Here is a 16,350-nt window from a genome sequence, read left to right as displayed (position 1 = left end):
GTAGCAGTATGGTAGTTAAGTTGAAAATTGCTGGCACACTAATACCCACCTGCCACTAATACCTTGTATCCTCTTTTTATAGTATCCCACTTACTGTTAATCTTGTATCTCTCCATGGATTCTCCTGGCCTAATTCAGAGAATACAGTTCAAGTTATCCACTCACCTCAAATAACCATTTGGCATGAGCTGAACCAAAAAAAATTCAAGCTGTTCCTAACTTTGAAACCATAGAGGAGAAGGAGGTACCACTAGGCAAGAAACAGGAGCCAAGTGACCTGGAAAGCCTCTGTATCTGACTTAAACAAGGAGCAGTGTCTGTTTTTATGTGACCTTAAGGGATTTACACTGGAAATTAACTGTGCTTAGAAGTTTCAACATACACAATAGACTTTGTTAACTCAAAGAGAGCAGTTTGTCTTTCTCCAGCACCAAACCCAGCTAGGCCCTTTGGTTCTCTATGTCAAGGGATGAGGTGAGTTGGGAACCTTGAAAGTTCAAAAAATAGGTAAGAAAGAAAAAGCTTCCTGGAATCAGCCAGGGGTAAATCCAAAACACTGCACTCTCTAGACCCCAGAGGCTCTGGTGGTTTTGGGGTGACTGGTTTGGCACACTCAAGATACAGATCCCAGACTTGGTAGTCAGTCTGCATTTATTTCCAAAGCACCAAACAAGTCCTCAGTTTTTAAGAGGCAAAGCCAACCTTTCCACAACAACCTCACACCACAGTGCTTATGCAGGAAACTTTGGGCTCCACACCTGTCAGCAGGTTCCAGAAGGGGTGATGAGGATATTTCCCTCCTCACAGCGTCTGAAAATAGACCAGGATTCCCACAGTATCCACAGAATGTTTTTACATCCATAGGACACCTGAAGCTGCTGAACAAACAGACCCATTCTGACATTCTGACCTCTCTGAGTGCTGATTCTCTGGGGCTCCCCACTCATGGGTTACCTACAGCAAATGGAAGCCGAGTTACAGATTCGATTCTCAGTGTTCTAACAGAGCACTGAACAAACATTAAGGGCTGATGTAAAGGACAGTCTGTACCACAGTTAGTTCAGAAAAAATAATTTAATCTTTTGCTCACAGATCAATCTGCTGACTTTCCCTTCAATACCCACTTAAGTGCTCTCTATCTCCTCTGATGCTTTGATCACCTTTACTAATTTTTTTAGAATTATTATTTCTCTGTTCCCTTATCTATGAAACTTAAGACTTAGGCTCTTTTTTCCTCAATTCCTAGTATCCGATGTATTACTTACATTTTCTAGAAAATTTCCAGTAAACTGGCCTTTTAAGTCATAAATCAAAAAAGTCTTCCATTGGATTTCATACACTTTAATTCAACAAGAGGATCACCAAGTGTGGGAAAGCGAACATGTGGGCATTACAAAAGTGCCTCATGAGAAAAATCCCAGCAGGGTAAAGATTTTTCCACCCATGCTATTTTTGGTTTCCCCCAACCTGTGCTGTATACAGAGCTGCTGGTCCTCAGCACTCTCATGGGCACATCCCAGCTTACAGCTGGTTCCAGCTTACAGATTTGAACCTTCAGTTATTTTTAAGACTTCTCTTCTTAGACTTGCTCAGAGTTCCCTGCTATTTCACAGTTAGAACTCCCCTTTCTCCTGTAGCACTGTCTGTTACGGACTTCCCTTCCCATCCCCATATTTTACTTTCTTAGATCCTTAGTCCACCATAGTCACTGAACCCAGAGCATGAGCCAAACTTCTAGGCACCACATTATCTCCTTTTTTTGAACATACAAATACTTATACAAAACCTCTGTAATGCAGAGAAGAGACACAATCTCTACTAAACCCAGACCTGCCTCACATTATAAACTGGGACACCACCAGTGGACGCAGAACAGCAAGTCAGAGCCCTGCCTGAGGCTTTTATCCTAATGGCAGGATGTGACTCCTGCCAGGCCCAAATTTACCTGAAATCTCACCCCTTGGAAAACCCTCCCACGCCCAAATAAAGACAGAGGAGGACAGTTTTCAAATAATTTATTAGGAATTTAAAACTGAAATCTGGAAAAAGGGTTACAGGTGTGGAGAGAACAAACATTGGAGTGTAATAACTTACTGGCTTAAAAACACAGCTTTATTTCTTTTAAAAAAAATGCCCACCCTGAAACCGGAGCCCCAGCCTCCAGGCAGCGGCAGCAGGGCCAGAGAGTGACTCCCAGCCCAGCAGCAGCACAGCTGGCCCGGGATGTCTGGAGGGGGCACGAAGCAGCTCAGCGCACACACCGAGAGGGAGGAAAGCGCTGTCCGCAGACCCAAATTTGAAGTATATAGAATAAAAATAAACCCAATAAAATGCAGCTCTTCTTTAATTAGGAAATATTTAAAAAAACAGACATACAGACTCTTGTCTCAGTAACAAAAATTATTGCTTTGTGTTTTCAGTACTGATCTGTTAAGTACCTTCTTACCCAAACAGAACTCTCCAAACGCATCGCCCAGGTCAGGACAAGCTCCAGCAGATGGGGGAGAGATGGAAGAGAAAAAGGGCCCTGTGGGTGCTGTGACCCTCCCAGTCCTTTCCTAAATGCCCCTCTCCCTTACAGGGGCTCAGTTTGGGGGAAGAGAGGGAATGATTTTTAAAACTTAAGATGAAGCTGTTATTTCCCTGGGAAAAGAGTTTGGCTGCATCTTAATAAAAGGCTTAATCACCCCCCTTAACAAGGTCTTTGGTTCACTGAAATCCAGACCCAAACCTGCCCCGTGTACTCCTGCTGGAGGCCTCCCCTGGCAGAGTGCTGGTTGCAGGGGCCTGGACCACACCAGGGGAAGCCCCGGCAGGTTCTGGAGAAGGGACTGGATCACCCCCGCACAGGACAACAGACAAACTCCCACAGTCTTCAGAACACAGAGTAAAGCAAACGGGAAGCTGCAATTCTATAATTCATATAATCCCTGAGAAGCCCTTAACCCGCCCCCAAATCACCACCCTAATGCTTTTCTCCCCTGTTAACAAATCCCCATCCCAGCGCCCTGCCCTTCAGAGAACGACTACCCACATCTCCCCGTGGCTGACACCCCTTCTGACACCCTCGCCTCCGGAGGAGGATCCCCTTTCCCAGGAAATCTTGACGCAAGCGATAATGTTTGGAGAGTGAATTCCTTTCAAAGTAACCAAGACAAGCATCGGCGGCAAAGCCCTTTCCCTCAGCCAGCCCGGAGCCGGCACTGCGGAGCCCAGGGATGGAGTCTGTACATCGAGCAATTGGAAGCAGCTTTAACCCGCTCAGCCAAACAGCCCACGGCCGGTACGTTTCAACCCCGCCCGCCCCTCCCGCCCCCCTTTCATCTCATCAGAGGTCTTAAAATCTTAAATCTTACAGTAAAAGGTGTACAAAAAAAGAACGGAGTCCTGTCAGGATTCTGCTGGAGAGTATTGCTCACGCTGCGGCACCAAGTCCAGGACCTGGAGCTGCTCCTTGAGCCAGGCTGCAGGCGCAGCCGGTTCAGCTCACAATATTTACATATTATACAGGAGGAAAAAAGAAAACCCCACGTAAAACTAAACCTACAAAAAAAATCTTTCAGCTGTAAGGATAGTGTTTTTCACTTAGCAAAATATACATTTGTTTTGTTCCATAGCGATGTCCAACGTTTTCGGATCCTTGGAGTTTCACACTTTTCAAAGCCTCACATTTACAAAACAGAAACAATTAAAAACAGTTTCTTTAAAAAAAATAGAAATACAGCAGTTCCTCTCAGCCTTTGCTCTCCCTGTGTCTCTTTCTTCTCTTCAGAACTGCATTCTCGTTACATATCGTGCTTTAAAAACACTGACGACAACAACAACAGAGTTGAAAATATTCAAAACAGTTTCAAAGCCAAATAAAAATACTCCTCAATGAAACCTACCTAACACAATCACAAAGCCAATTCATAAAATATGTCTACTAGCTCGGGAAAGAGCAAACAACAAAAAGAAGGGGCAGCCCCCCAAAAAAGATAAAAAAATAAAATAAAAAAATAAAACTAACAGCTAATAAAATAAATAAAAGAAGAATCAGTGGGCTGGGGGCAGGGAGGGGGAAGCGTAAACCGTCGGTGGTTAGTAAGAAAGCGAGATGATCTCCTCGGGTTCAGTCCAGTGTGGTCTGGTCAAAGGGAGGGATCGGGGCAGGGCGGCAGGAGCCTGGCGGCCAGCCGGCAGTGTGCAGTTTGATTCCAGAGAAAGGGAACCTTGGCTCATCCCCCGAGGCTCACCAGATCCTCCAGCCGCTCGCTGTCCTCGGCCAGGTCACTGGGGAATCTGTGGGACAGCACGGGAGGGGAGGGACAGGATCTAGAACAACCACAGCGTTTCTCCTGGGGTTTTCTCCAGTGTGATCTGACAGAAACACTCAATACCCAAACTGTGCCTCAACACTTGCTCTGCACCTCGCTGGCACAGGGATGGGGCAGGGCAGAGACGTTGCCATCTTTAATGGCAACGTGCAGGCCTGGGAAGCAGGATCCCATGCACCACGTGGCCTGCCCAGGCCTGTTGCACTCCTGACCCCCAGAAGGGCTGGGACACAGCAGGGTCCAGTCATATCCCCAGCACTCAGCTCAGTGCAGCTCTACCAGGCTGCCACAAGCTCCTGTCTGGGCACGGCTCCCTGCAAGTCTCTGCCCTTCTTTTTGAAAGGCTGGTTGCTGTTTTGTTGTTGGGCTTTTCTAAAATGTTATTTTCATTTTAAGCCAGCTAACTTCAGTTCTATTTGTAAAGCAAACAAACACCATCCCTCTCAGGCATGAAGTCACCTCTCCACAACACTCCCAGCCTGGGGAGCATTAGGTAGGCATCCAGTTTCTGGTGCAGAAGAGAGCCCCAGGCTGGCAACAGGACTCCTCCTGCAGGTTGGGTCAGGCCAGTGAGCCTCCCAGCAGCATCCACAGCTTCAGCTGAGAGCCCAGGCACAGGGGCCAGCTCACAGCCTCAGTCCTCCCTCTCATTTCCTGCTCTGTTCAAAGCTCTCTTACCTCCTGCCTTCTTGGTCCCCAGCTTCAGTGGTACCCATTGGTAAAAGCTGTTGCAATCAAGGGACCCTGTGAAGAAAGAGTTAAAACCCCACTCTTAAACAAAAGAAAGGTGAATTACTACCACAACAAATTCAGTCATGGCTCGGATGCTGGGAAAGTTGGTTTCAGTTGGAGGTGCCAGGTCTGAAGAGCACATCACCCTGCAGGACAATGTGTCAGGGCCAAGATGGGCTCTTGGAAAACCTGTGCCAGATCAGAGGAAGATCTGGAGATCAGGACTTTGAGTGGTGATTGGGAAGAGACAGCAGAGATCAGGGAGGGGGTTCCAAGTAAGCTGCTGCATTCTGCTGTGGTCTGGGGCTCAGCAGGGGCACAGCCAGTGCTGCGGTGGATGGTATTTCTCAAAGAGAAATCAGGGTGTGGGTTGAGGGGGCTGCCTGCTGCTGCTCACCTCCATCACCACGTGGAGACACAGCCCCTTCCCCGGGCTGTGCCAGTCTCCACCTCCCTCCCCCGCAGAGCCCACAGGGAGCACTCACCCCTAGGCTGTGCCCGAAGCCGGTACTTGGGGCTGGACTGGCAGCGCTGATGTAACTGCTGACCCCTGAGTCTTGGTTGGCGGCTCCATAAAGCTCTGCCATCGGCCCGGGGCTGGTGGTGCCCAGGAATCCACCGGTGCGACTGGGGGTGGAACCTACAGCGGGCAGCAAAACTACATAGTGAAGATCCCAAAAATGCAACCCTGTCCCACCCCCCTCCCACCCCCCTCGCAAACCTCGGTGACAGGACCCACCCCGGGGAGGGGAGTGGCAGTTACCTGTCCCTCGCACCACGGCCGCCGCAGCCGCTGCTGCCGCCATCGGTCCATACGCAGTGAGGGGGATGGCTGGAAAAGAAGGAACAGGCACCTCAGGGCACTGTGGCTACACAGCAAACTCCTCGGCAGGAGCCTTCATTTCCCACTGCAAAATACCGTACCCACATGTACATGTGGCCTCTGCACCACAGAGCACAACAAAGGATGACAACAGGGAAGTGCACAGACGTGCATTTATCCATGTCCTTTTGCACAGCCGGTGTCCAGGGGAATGCACGAGCCATGGTCTGCCAAGCCCACACCCCAGAGCAGCCAAGGGCACGATGTGGAAGAGCTGAACCAGAAGTGGGCAATTTCAGATATATCCTGTCACTACTTAGCTTGCAAGATGCAGTTAATCTGAAGCTACAGATCCAGATTTTGGCAGTAAATGTGGAGAAATGCAGCAGCTCAGGGACAGCAGCTGAAGCTCAACGTCCTGAGGCTCAACCCCTCTTCTGTCTCTTGGTAGCATTCTTGAATAACAGTTTAATAGCCTCTTTCTCCCTGTGTCTCTGCTCAAGATGCACCATCCTCCCCATGCTGAGTTTTGCTCCTGAATTGCTCAAACCCTCATTGTTCATTGTAGAAAAGCAGGAAACATGTACCTAGGGAGCAGGAACTAGAAATGGCTTAATTAAAACAGTAAGTTTTAATTTATATGTAGCAGTTCTAATTCCCAACTCTACTGCCACAGGCATCCAGCCCTCAGGGCAGGAGGCATCCAGCCAGTATGTTTCTCTTTGCCCTTAAAATGACTGGGTCAGCATTTCATGCTTGAATGTGAAATTCACTGTGATTCTGTTTAGAGCACCATAAAAAGAGGTCAGAACAAATCAATCGCGTTAAGGCTGAAACCCAGACTAGCTTATGAGGGAATATTTAGTAGCAGGCACCAGCCTGTTTCAAGCAAACGTCATATGAGGCTTCTATCTGGGTTAGCCGCTCGTTACAGGCCCTGGGCCAACACAGACATGTTGCTGCTTCACATCACCCCAAAGATGCTGTTCTGGGAAAGAAAGGCTGCTGGCAGCCACCCTCCTGCCCCATCACTGCTGCAAATCCCTAATTCATGAATGAGTGTGGTTTTACTGAGAAAGGAGGCAAGGTCTTCTAAAAACTCCAGTTCTTTCACCAGGAAGAACCCTCCTTGCCTTTGTGGTCCGATCTGCTGAGACACCAGGTTTGTGTTGCAGTGACAGCACCTGCACACACACTCCCTGGGTGCTGGAGCCACCATCCCTGCCTGTGCCATCCCCTCCTCTCAGCTCCCCTTGCCAAGCCCATGGAGCCCAGCCCGTGTGTGCTGCAGCCACTCCAAGGCACAAGGGCCCTCAAGTGCTGCACAGCTCACTGGGCCTTTGTGGGAGCGGAGGGGCCCTGCCCTCCATGGGGCCAACTGCAGCCTATACATGGGAATGGCAGCTCGTGGCCCAGCCAAGCGGCTGCACAGGGCCTGTTTAACAGGAGGTAAGCGTAATGGGGAGGGAAGGATGCCACAATCCCCAGCTGGTACTTCAGTGAGACACTCAGGACTGTAAGCTAACATGGCACCCAGCCAGGACACCAGCATTAATAACTTGTTGTACAGAGCCCTGGCCACCAATGACAGCCAGGCCCCAGGCAGGTCACCTCTGCTAGGAAAAGGTACAGGGCAGCCAGGGGTGGACACAAAAGGAAAAACACTTTTGTCAAGTCACCAGCATTCCTCTACAAATTTGATGGGTTTTGCTGAAAAAAAAATCATGTAAATAAACAACTGGACTCACATCTCCTTTGCTTGGCAACCAGAAGGCTCAGAGGTGCTTATGCAGCTGCATACATGGTGCCAGGGAAGGGTTTTGTTAAGAGGGACACAAGATTTAGTCTCCCCTTACATCCCTCAGGGATATTTGTCCACGGGGAGCTGCCAACCTGAGCATCCTCAGGAACCTCAGGATCACACAGTTCTGTGCCACAGAAACTCTCTATCAAGCCTGTTTGTACTGCTAATTCCAGGAGAGCTTCCCAGGAAGTTTTCCCACACTCTTTTACAGAGAGATTCAAACCCTGAAACAGGTGGGGGCAAGGAAGCGCTGGGGAGAGGGAACACCACGGAAATGAGATGGCACATGGGGAGCAGGGTGCTACACAAAGCTGCTTTTCTACAACAGAAAACATGGACAGGACAGAGCTGGGGAAAACATGGCCATGGAAGGGAGAGTAGACAGAAGGAACATCATGTAGGGAGCACACACTGCACACATCCCAGGGGCTGAAGATCCAGAGAGTATTTGCACTGTGAGGACACTGAGAATGGTCCTCTGCTCTCATTTTGTTCCACAGCTCCCTGCAAGCACCGCAGGACTTCGCAGAGTCCCACATACTCACTTCTACCTGGGGAGCCTGTGTGGGAGTAGTTGGGGAGCTGCACCACCCAGAGCAAGGAAAGCATTCCCTGCAGTCCCTCCTGCCCAGGAAAATGGGATTGGAACAACCAAGCCCCCACACCCTCTCCCTTCTCCCAGCACTCCAAATCTCATCCTTGCAGCAGCTCAGGTTGAAGTCATTTGTAGACCTGTGGCAGTCACCCTGCTCTCTGCAGTTTTCGTATCTGGTTTACACTCAGCCTGGGGCGAGGAGCTAAAAACAAGGCAAACAGCAGGAAGGGACCTGCACAGCCCTTCTTACAGGCAATACACATGGCTCTGATTGCCTCTCCATCTTTTCAGCCCCAGCTTTGGACAGAGCTTGTTCAGATGAAAGAGAAAATAAGGAACGTTTCCAGTCTAACTGTGCCAGGCTGTGGAGCAGCAATACCACTGGAACAGCCCAAAGCCCCCTCTTCTCCCCTTCCAGCTTGTGAGTGAGTTTAGGAAATGAGCAGGACTGACCTGTGAGCTCGGGGAGGACGGGGGCACTCGGGAGAGGGGTCCGCTCTACACGGAACTCTAAAAACGAAATGCAAGACAGCTTAGGAAGTCATCAGACACCCCGAGGGAGACCCCGCAGAGACAGCAGCCAGGGTCTGCTGGGGGAGCAGCCTGCAGCCAGGCCAGTGTCTTCTTTAAACTGATTTATAACTCGTGCTGAAAGGTGCTGGACTCCTGCCCTGAAGGCTGAAAGGATCCATTTATCCTTAGAATAAATGTGGCCAGGGCAGGGTGAGTGCAAGCTTCACTGTACAGCCTCAGGCCTGCCCTGGAGCACTGCTCTGTGACCCCACCAATCTGACCTCTTGGTGGCAATGCCAGTGGGTGTTCAGAAGGTGCCACGCTCAGCATGGCATGGGTTTACCATGAGGCACTTGAAACCACTACAGCTGGATTCACTGAGAGCTTCCAGACAGTCAGGAGGCAACAGCAACTTTCAGCCATATCAGCCTGGGCTTGCCACAGGCAAAGAGGAAACTTCCCATTCCCAGCCCCTAATATTAAAACTTCATAATCAACCATCACACTGAGGGATGGAGTAAGGAAGGGATGCTCAGAGTTGCCACTTCTCTAGAAAACAGCAATAGCAGAGTCTGTCCCCTGAGTGTGCTCTGCCTCGTTCCCCTGCCTGGCAGAGAGTGGGAGGGAGGAGAGGCCCCACAAAGCTCTGAGCAGCTGCGGCACAGCAGGTTCCAGCCATTGATCATGGAGTCCATGTTCTGAGCACATGGCCAGGTTGGGAGCTTGAAACCACCCAGTTTGCGGGGGATCTGCAGCCCCCTGGCCCAGCAGATGCTTTGTGGAGGCTGTGAGTGCTCCAGGTGCTGTTCAGAGCACAACTGCAGTGCTGCAGGCACCTGTGTTTCAGGTGCCCAGGAGTTCCCTGGCACATGGGGTTTAACATTCTGTGCTACTTTCAGAGTGGTGGCAACTCTGGTAAAGAGAGACAGACGCACACAAAGGCGGTGAGACAGGCAGAGCTGCAGGGCCCTTCTGTGTCACAGCAGCAGCCCTACAGAGCAGGCCAGCACAAAGGGCATCAGAGCAGCCTTGGGCTTTTCCTGCCACTGCAGTGTGAGGATAATCCTAATGAAGGACAGGCTGTTCCCACCTATTCCAGGGCTTCTCCCCTCCCCCTTCCACATCCGTCTCCAATTTAAAGAAAGACCAAACTGGGAAAAGGGTGAAAGGGGCAGAGCCTGGGTCATGGATCATGCCAGGGGCTCCCATCACCTGAAGGCAGACCAAAAAACAAGAGGGAGCTCCACTCACCAGGGAACTGGTAAGTGTAGCCAGGTGCAATGCCAGTGTAACTTCGACTCGCGTAGGTGGCAGCCTGGAAACCTGGATAACCTGGGGAAGAGAAAAGGCTCTGTTAGTGCAGAATGGCAGGGGCAGTGCCCTCAGAGCGTGGCTGCTCACAAACACCACGAGCATCCTTTGGTGCTAAAAAGCAGAAATAGGGGGCACAGCAGAAACCCCAGGAGAGTGCTGGGCAGAGCACACAACACGTGTGAGCCTGCAGAGGAGTTTCAGCAAACCTGATTAATTTTCCCTTGGTCCAAACATGTAAGGACATGGAGCTTTCCTTCTCAAACTCTCAGCTCTGCAGTCTAAGGCTTTCTGATGCATCAGCTGGATTTACAAACAGGGGATCAGGGAGGAAGGAGCATTTGAATGGCTGAATAGCTCTGAGTCACTTTTGCACCAGAAGTGCTGGGGAATGCAGGCAGAGCCCTTCTTCCCAGCACCAGGAGGGAGGACATCTGCTGCTGTTCCCGGAGAAGCTGACCACCTCTACAGAACAGGCCTGTGAGAACGCAGGGCACTGACTCAGAGATGAATATTTGATTTGAGATCTCCAAAGACACGAATACGTGGATTTCCCAGTGACTCAGCTTGAGCCTTGCTGCTTTAAAACTCAGATAGCTTAGAAAAGGCAAAACACAAAACCACAGGCTGAAGATTTATTTTCCTTCAATAAGTCAAGTGAAAACACTGGGGAAAAAATGCCCTTTTGGGGATTTTGTTCAGTGACTAACTGCTACTCAGCAGGCTTAGCACTGAGAGCCAGGCTGAGTCCACCCTGCCCAGCAACACCAATGATGATCCTGAGCAAACAGTGCTCTTGGGTCAGCTCAGGCCTGGCTCAAATAAATGTGGGAAGAGAGAGGAGCCAGGAACAGCACCCATGCTGAAAGGATCATGCTGACTCTCAGATCCAAGCACGAGGGTTTGCAGACCTGGAAGTGCAGGCTACCAGTGACTTTTTTTTACTGTTTTTTTAATCTTTTATCTGAACACATTTGCCTTGGAAGCATTGCTAGACATGAAACCCAGACTGCTTGTCACCAAGTCCTCCTCACAATGTAGTCCCACAATAAATATACAGCTTTCCCTGCAATACCAGGTATTTGCTGTACTTGAGAGGGTGGGAACAGTGAGGCAAAACTGAACTAGAACTTTAAGGGCATTTTCAAAGTCTTTAAATGGCAGTGGAGACATTTACATATACCACTGTTCCAAGGGGAAGTTCAGGGGCTCTTTAATCAGCTAATTCATCAGAAAGCCTTTGGAAGAGTGGGAGGAAGATGCCTGGGCACAGATTATTCCACACTCAGCTGTGTAGGTACATCCTATTCCACGAGAGGCATTAAGGAATTACAGTCCATGTGCTCGGCACTGCGGGTCCCTCGAGGAGCCGCCGCGGGGCAGAGCGGGCCCGCAGGGTCTGTGCGGGGCCGGCCGGGCCGTCGGGCAGCGGTGACACGTTTGCAGTTTTTCCAGGTGCCACCAGAGGGCAAGTGGCGATCGCAAACAGTGGCGGCGCCCCCGCAGCGCCCCCGGCCCCGCACGGGCAGCGCTGCCCTTGGCCGCCCCGCCGCGCCCGGAATAACCCGCTAAGCTGCTGCCTGGCACGGCCGGGAGCGGGGGGAGAGCCGGGGAGCTGTCCGGGGGCTTACCCAGCATGCCGATCCCCAGCATGAAGGCATCCATCCCGTAAGGCATGACTCGGGACCGCCCTCGTGCCGAGCCCGTTGGGGACATCACCTCCTTCGGCTGAGCCTTTTTACACTCCACCTGCCACAGGAAAGTAAGGATCAGGCTTGGCTGTGGCAGGCACAGGACACTGCCACAGAGCACAGGCAGGCCAGGCAGGGCTGCCTGTGTGACAGCATGTCCCAGCTCGAGCCACCGCCCTCAGCCCTTCCCTGCCATCCCTGTCTCCTGCCTGCTCACTGCCAGGCTGCCTTGCTCTGCAGCCACCAGAAAATGAGGGGCTTGAAAGCCTAACTTTCATCATTTCTGAACAGAGGTAAAACCTGCCCCCTTCCCAGGCCAGCACGAGGTTTTGTGTAATTTCAAAACATACAAGCATGGCACAATTCTGTGTTACAGTCAGCTCTCCTCCTTGAGAACTGTCTATTGTGCTGGTTCACTCCCACATGGCAAGTTTCTTTCCTAGACCGACTGATGTGATTTTGGTGAAAACATTCAATCCAGTTCCACACTAAAGAGAAAAATGAGCTGGAACCCAAGTGCCTCACATCCTGCCCCTGTGCCACTGCTCTGCCCTCTCCTATAGCGCTATCTCTGCTCCCCCAGGTTCTGCCCCAAACACTCACCATCTTGTTGTTGATCTCATGGAAGTGGATTTCACATACTTTTTCCACAATGTCTTCACTTTCAAATGTAACAAACCCAAACCCTGAAGAAAAGGCAAAACTCCTTGATCAGGTCAGAGTTCTCACAGTTTGCACCAGCTACCCCACAGTCTTCTATTGGCAGGAAAGAAGGACAGTACAATCAGCCCTTTCTAAAACAGCTGTCACTCATCTTCCCTCTCCAGCAAATCCTGCTTTTATGCACAAGAACAGGACTGGTCCCTTATAGATTCTCCTTTCCTCTTCATCCTGTACTTCCCACCCTCTCTGAACCCAACTGCTCTCAAAACCAGGTTTGGGTGTTTTTTCAACTCTGCTATTTGCAAGGCAAAGCACATGGCTGGTAACATGGGGGAGGATCCAGGCAGACACTCACACAAAGAGTCGGTGGGGGAACCAACAGCTGCTTGCCAGGACATCACCATCCTCGCTGAATGCACCCCACCAGCAGGAACACCCTGCAGTTCCCTCGGCAGGCACTGGCCATAAAGGCTCATGTGAGCAGGCACATTATCAGCAGTGCAGCTGCACAGAGCAAGGCAGACACAGGCACAGCAATTTGCAAAGTTTCACCAAAGTAAGGTTTGTATCTGGGGTAAGGCAGGACAGCGTGTTCCTGGCCCACGCTCACACCTCTTTTCTCTCACCAACCCCTTTGCTGACAGTTTTGGCAAAGCCCAGCTCGGGTGGGCAGACTGAACTCTCAGCTGACTGCAGCCGTTTCCGGAAAACTGAGGCAGGTGGGAGGATGTCCTTAAGCTTGCTGTACAAGCAAGCTGGGATTAAGCAGAGCTTTCTGCTTTCCAGAACTGGCCAATTCCATGGTGCTTTAAAATAACTTTTAAAGGCAGATGGGGATCCACTGCCCAGAACCCAGCCTTTTCTCCATGCTGCCAAGAATGTCTTTCCATAAACTTGTCTATCTGTCTGTGCCCAGGTAGTTCCACACTATTCACCTCAATACCCATGAGCAGAGCAGCTCAGGAATTCAAGAGCAAAACCCTGATGCCAAAACCAGTCCTGAGCCCCATTAGGCCCTTACTAGGCCTGCTGTGCCCTGGGCTGAGCCCCTTGCTGCCAACCCAGCGGCTGGCAGCATTCCCTGCTCCTTCCCAAACAACTCTTTAATTGGAACAGTGACTGGGAGGTACCCAGAGTACCTCCTGGGACAAACAGAGGTTAACGCTTCTTCCCCTTTAAGGTGAAGCTGGAACAGCATCCGAGGCCTGGTGGTCAGAGTAGATTTAATGGCTTTAGAAAAAGGCGAAAACCAGAAGGGCACAGGGAGAGTTTCTCTGGGGGCAGAGGTGCTTGGAAGTGCTTCAAACAACACATACAACAGCAGCCAGCACAGGGCTGTTATTGGCACTGATTGGGAAGAGGCTCAAGCTAAGTTTGCAGGTTAAGTTGTGGCCAATAAACCTCCAAGTTGGATGCAAGTGTAGAGCCCAGCCACGCCACCAGGTAGTCAGGCTGAGGACTCACCAGGAAGGCAGGAGGCAAGGACAGTCATGGGTGGGCTGGGTCTGCATGGCACAAATAGTACAGCCTTGCTCCCATCCTGTAACCAGACTCCACCAGCAGAACGCGGGTAAGAAAAGGTGACCTGGGAGCACCAGTGGGCTCCGGGCCGAGGAAGGGGTGAGGAGCAGCCACTCTTCAGGCTCTCGTGTCAGCTTTCCCAGAGCTCAGATTACCCAGGACAAGGTAAGACACACACTGCGGGCTGGAGCCACGGAGGTGAGCGGGCAGGGAGGGGGCCATCTCCTCTCACATATCTGCAACTCGGCGAGTTTACAGCACAGGAAGTGCCCTGGACAAAAGCTCTCTGTGCTGCAAGGGCCGCTGGTAAAGGATGCAGATGCAAAAGAATGGGGCGACTGGAGGCAAGATAAAGAGCAGCTGCGACCCGCATCCCCTGCTGCTGGGAGACCGACCCCTCCCGAGGCAAGGCGGCAGGCAAACGCTCTGCAACGCCCTCTCCCAGGGCCAGGAGGCTGCTCTCACCTCGGTGTCGGTTGGTTGTCTTGTCAAACATCAGCATCGCATCGTCCACCTGCAAAGAGAAGGGATGCAGTCAGATTATTGCTGCTGCCACAAACATTCTCCAACACAACTGTGCAGAGCTTCCCAGACCTCCCCAAACCAGAGGGGATCAAGAGTTGACCTCCTGTTCCCTGTAAGGAAACAGGGTGTGCATATACACACACATAGCAGTTACACACCAGGCACTTCCCCAAGCCATGGCCAGCGTGGTCCCCCCGCCAGCCCGGGGCAGGTGCTGCTGAGCTGAGCCCCCTCGGCCCAGCCCCTGGCACTGAGCGACCCCGATTGTTTGCCTGCAGCTCCAGCCGCGGGGCAAGGAGCAGGGAAGGCATTGTTCCCAAATCCCAGCCTCAAAGGAGAGGAGAATTAAAGGGGGGGAGAGAAGCAAAGCTGGAGAGGGGAGAGGAATAAGGGGCCTCCCAGCGACAGGGGAAGCAGAGGCCTCAGACAACAGAGCCTGCCTGGGAAAGCTGGGAAGCGCCCCCGCCCCCACCCCAGAGGAGCCTTTCCTCTAAGTGAGGTTTCCCACTGCTGGAGGCTGTAATTAGAGCAAATTTACTGCAAGGCCTGAACAGGGCTGCCTTCCCGGGGGGAGGGGCGGCCGGATCCCATCCCCCAGCAGGCCTGGGGCTTCTCTCCTCCCCGGCGAGCACATCACCGCCTGGTGCCACTTTTCCCCCATCTCCCCGCGGGTGCTGCCTCCTGGAGCCGCATCCACACCGCTCCACAGGTCAGGCCGAGCAGGGTTAAAAAATACACTTCAATCCTCTCCGTGTAAGCCCCAGTGTAAACCTGTCCCACTGACCCATCCCTCCTCTCTAATACCACTGCCTTAATCCGATTATGAAACTGGACGTGCAAGTGCTCAGGGGAGGTGGCAGCAGTCTCCGGCCAGCAGCTGCCCTGGCCCTCCTCCTCCTCCTCCTCCTCCTCCATGCGAGACAGCCGCTCCCCGGGCAGCAAGCCCTGCACGCCCCCAACTCCACAGGACTGCTCCCTTGCCTCATCCCAGGAGGCATCTGCATCGCTGCCTTGTCCAGAATAGCCCCTGGTGAGGGCAGAGCACAGCCCTGCCCCTGGCACAGGCAGCCATGAGCTTTGCCCGTGGACAGCCCACAGCCCAAGTTAGGGAAGGGAGAGACTCCAGCCCTCAACCCCCCAAGACAATATGGGACACCTCACTCCACCTCAGCTCCAAGTGGATGAAAGGAGCCCTTGCTGTTTCCATTACCATCATAAGCAGACAGAGTTCATATTCGATGCCCTTGGCCTTGTCTAACACATGCACTCCAGGTGAAGACAACCTGGTTCCTGCTTATCTTGCACTCTTCCCGTCCTGGCTCGGCCTCCCTCAGTCAACAAACACCTGAGAAACGTGCCAGGCATCCAAGCTGGAGACATGGGGGACATAAGACTTCACACAGACCTGAAGGAAGACACAGCCAGGGAGATGGGCACTGGGGGCAGCTCATCACTGCCAACTCCGCACTGCTGCTGGCTCCTGCACCTGCACCATTTCCCTTTGTGGTGCAGCACTATGGGACATGCTAGGGGGAAACCTGATGTTTCAAAACAGTTCAAGAGATTTTATTGCCTCCTTTTTATCATTTTAAAATCTAGATCCATTCCTCCAGCCAGTTCACAAAAAGGCTGAGAAAACAGCTGTCCTGCTCCCCAGTAAATACTGGGAGGAAGCTGTGTCAGTGGGACTCTGAGGCAGTGCCCCTCCCCAGGACTTCAATCAGGTATCTGGAGATCACACCCCCATCACAATGAGAGACGGGCATGAGAAAAAAAAAACAGAGGCAAAAGGAGCTGCTGACTTACTCTGCCTGAGCACTCTCTTCTTCTCAGAGCCTGGGAAGCAGAGCAATTCC

General features: G+C 51.8%; 1 protein-coding gene across 2 annotated transcripts in view; it reads right to left on the bottom strand.

Annotated features, from left to right (window-relative positions):
- Window positions 1-1,998: 1,998 nt before the first annotated feature.
- The window catches only part of MSI1 (musashi RNA binding protein 1), a 30,113-nt gene continuing 15,761 nt past the window's right edge, over window positions 1,999-16,350 (bottom strand). Inside the window, exons 7-15 of one of the 2 annotated variants that reach the window (XM_071572292.1) lie at window positions 14,435-14,483; window positions 12,389-12,471; window positions 11,726-11,843; window positions 10,035-10,115; window positions 8,724-8,780; window positions 5,812-5,880; window positions 5,534-5,688; window positions 4,995-5,060; window positions 1,999-4,281 (exon numbers count right to left, since the gene is read on the bottom strand). In XM_071572292.1, coding sequence (XP_071428393.1) covers window positions 5,019-5,060; window positions 5,534-5,688; window positions 5,812-5,880; window positions 8,724-8,780; window positions 10,035-10,115; window positions 11,726-11,843; window positions 12,389-12,471; window positions 14,435-14,483 — 654 coding nt within the window. In that variant the 3' untranslated portion in view covers window positions 1,999-4,281; window positions 4,995-5,018. The remainder of the gene's footprint in view (window positions 4,282-4,994; window positions 5,061-5,533; window positions 5,689-5,811; window positions 5,881-8,723; window positions 8,781-10,034; window positions 10,116-11,725; window positions 11,844-12,388; window positions 12,472-14,434; window positions 14,484-16,350) is intronic. The other variant, XM_071572293.1, reaches the window with a different exon arrangement.

This window comes from Pithys albifrons, chromosome 17, assembly GCF_047495875.1.
Source record: "Pithys albifrons albifrons isolate INPA30051 chromosome 17, PitAlb_v1, whole genome shotgun sequence".
NCBI classification, from domain to species: domain Eukaryota; kingdom Metazoa; phylum Chordata; class Aves; order Passeriformes; family Thamnophilidae; genus Pithys; species Pithys albifrons.
The sequence above is the reverse complement of the archived record's forward strand: the minus strand, read 5'-3'. Positions and strand labels throughout refer to the sequence as shown.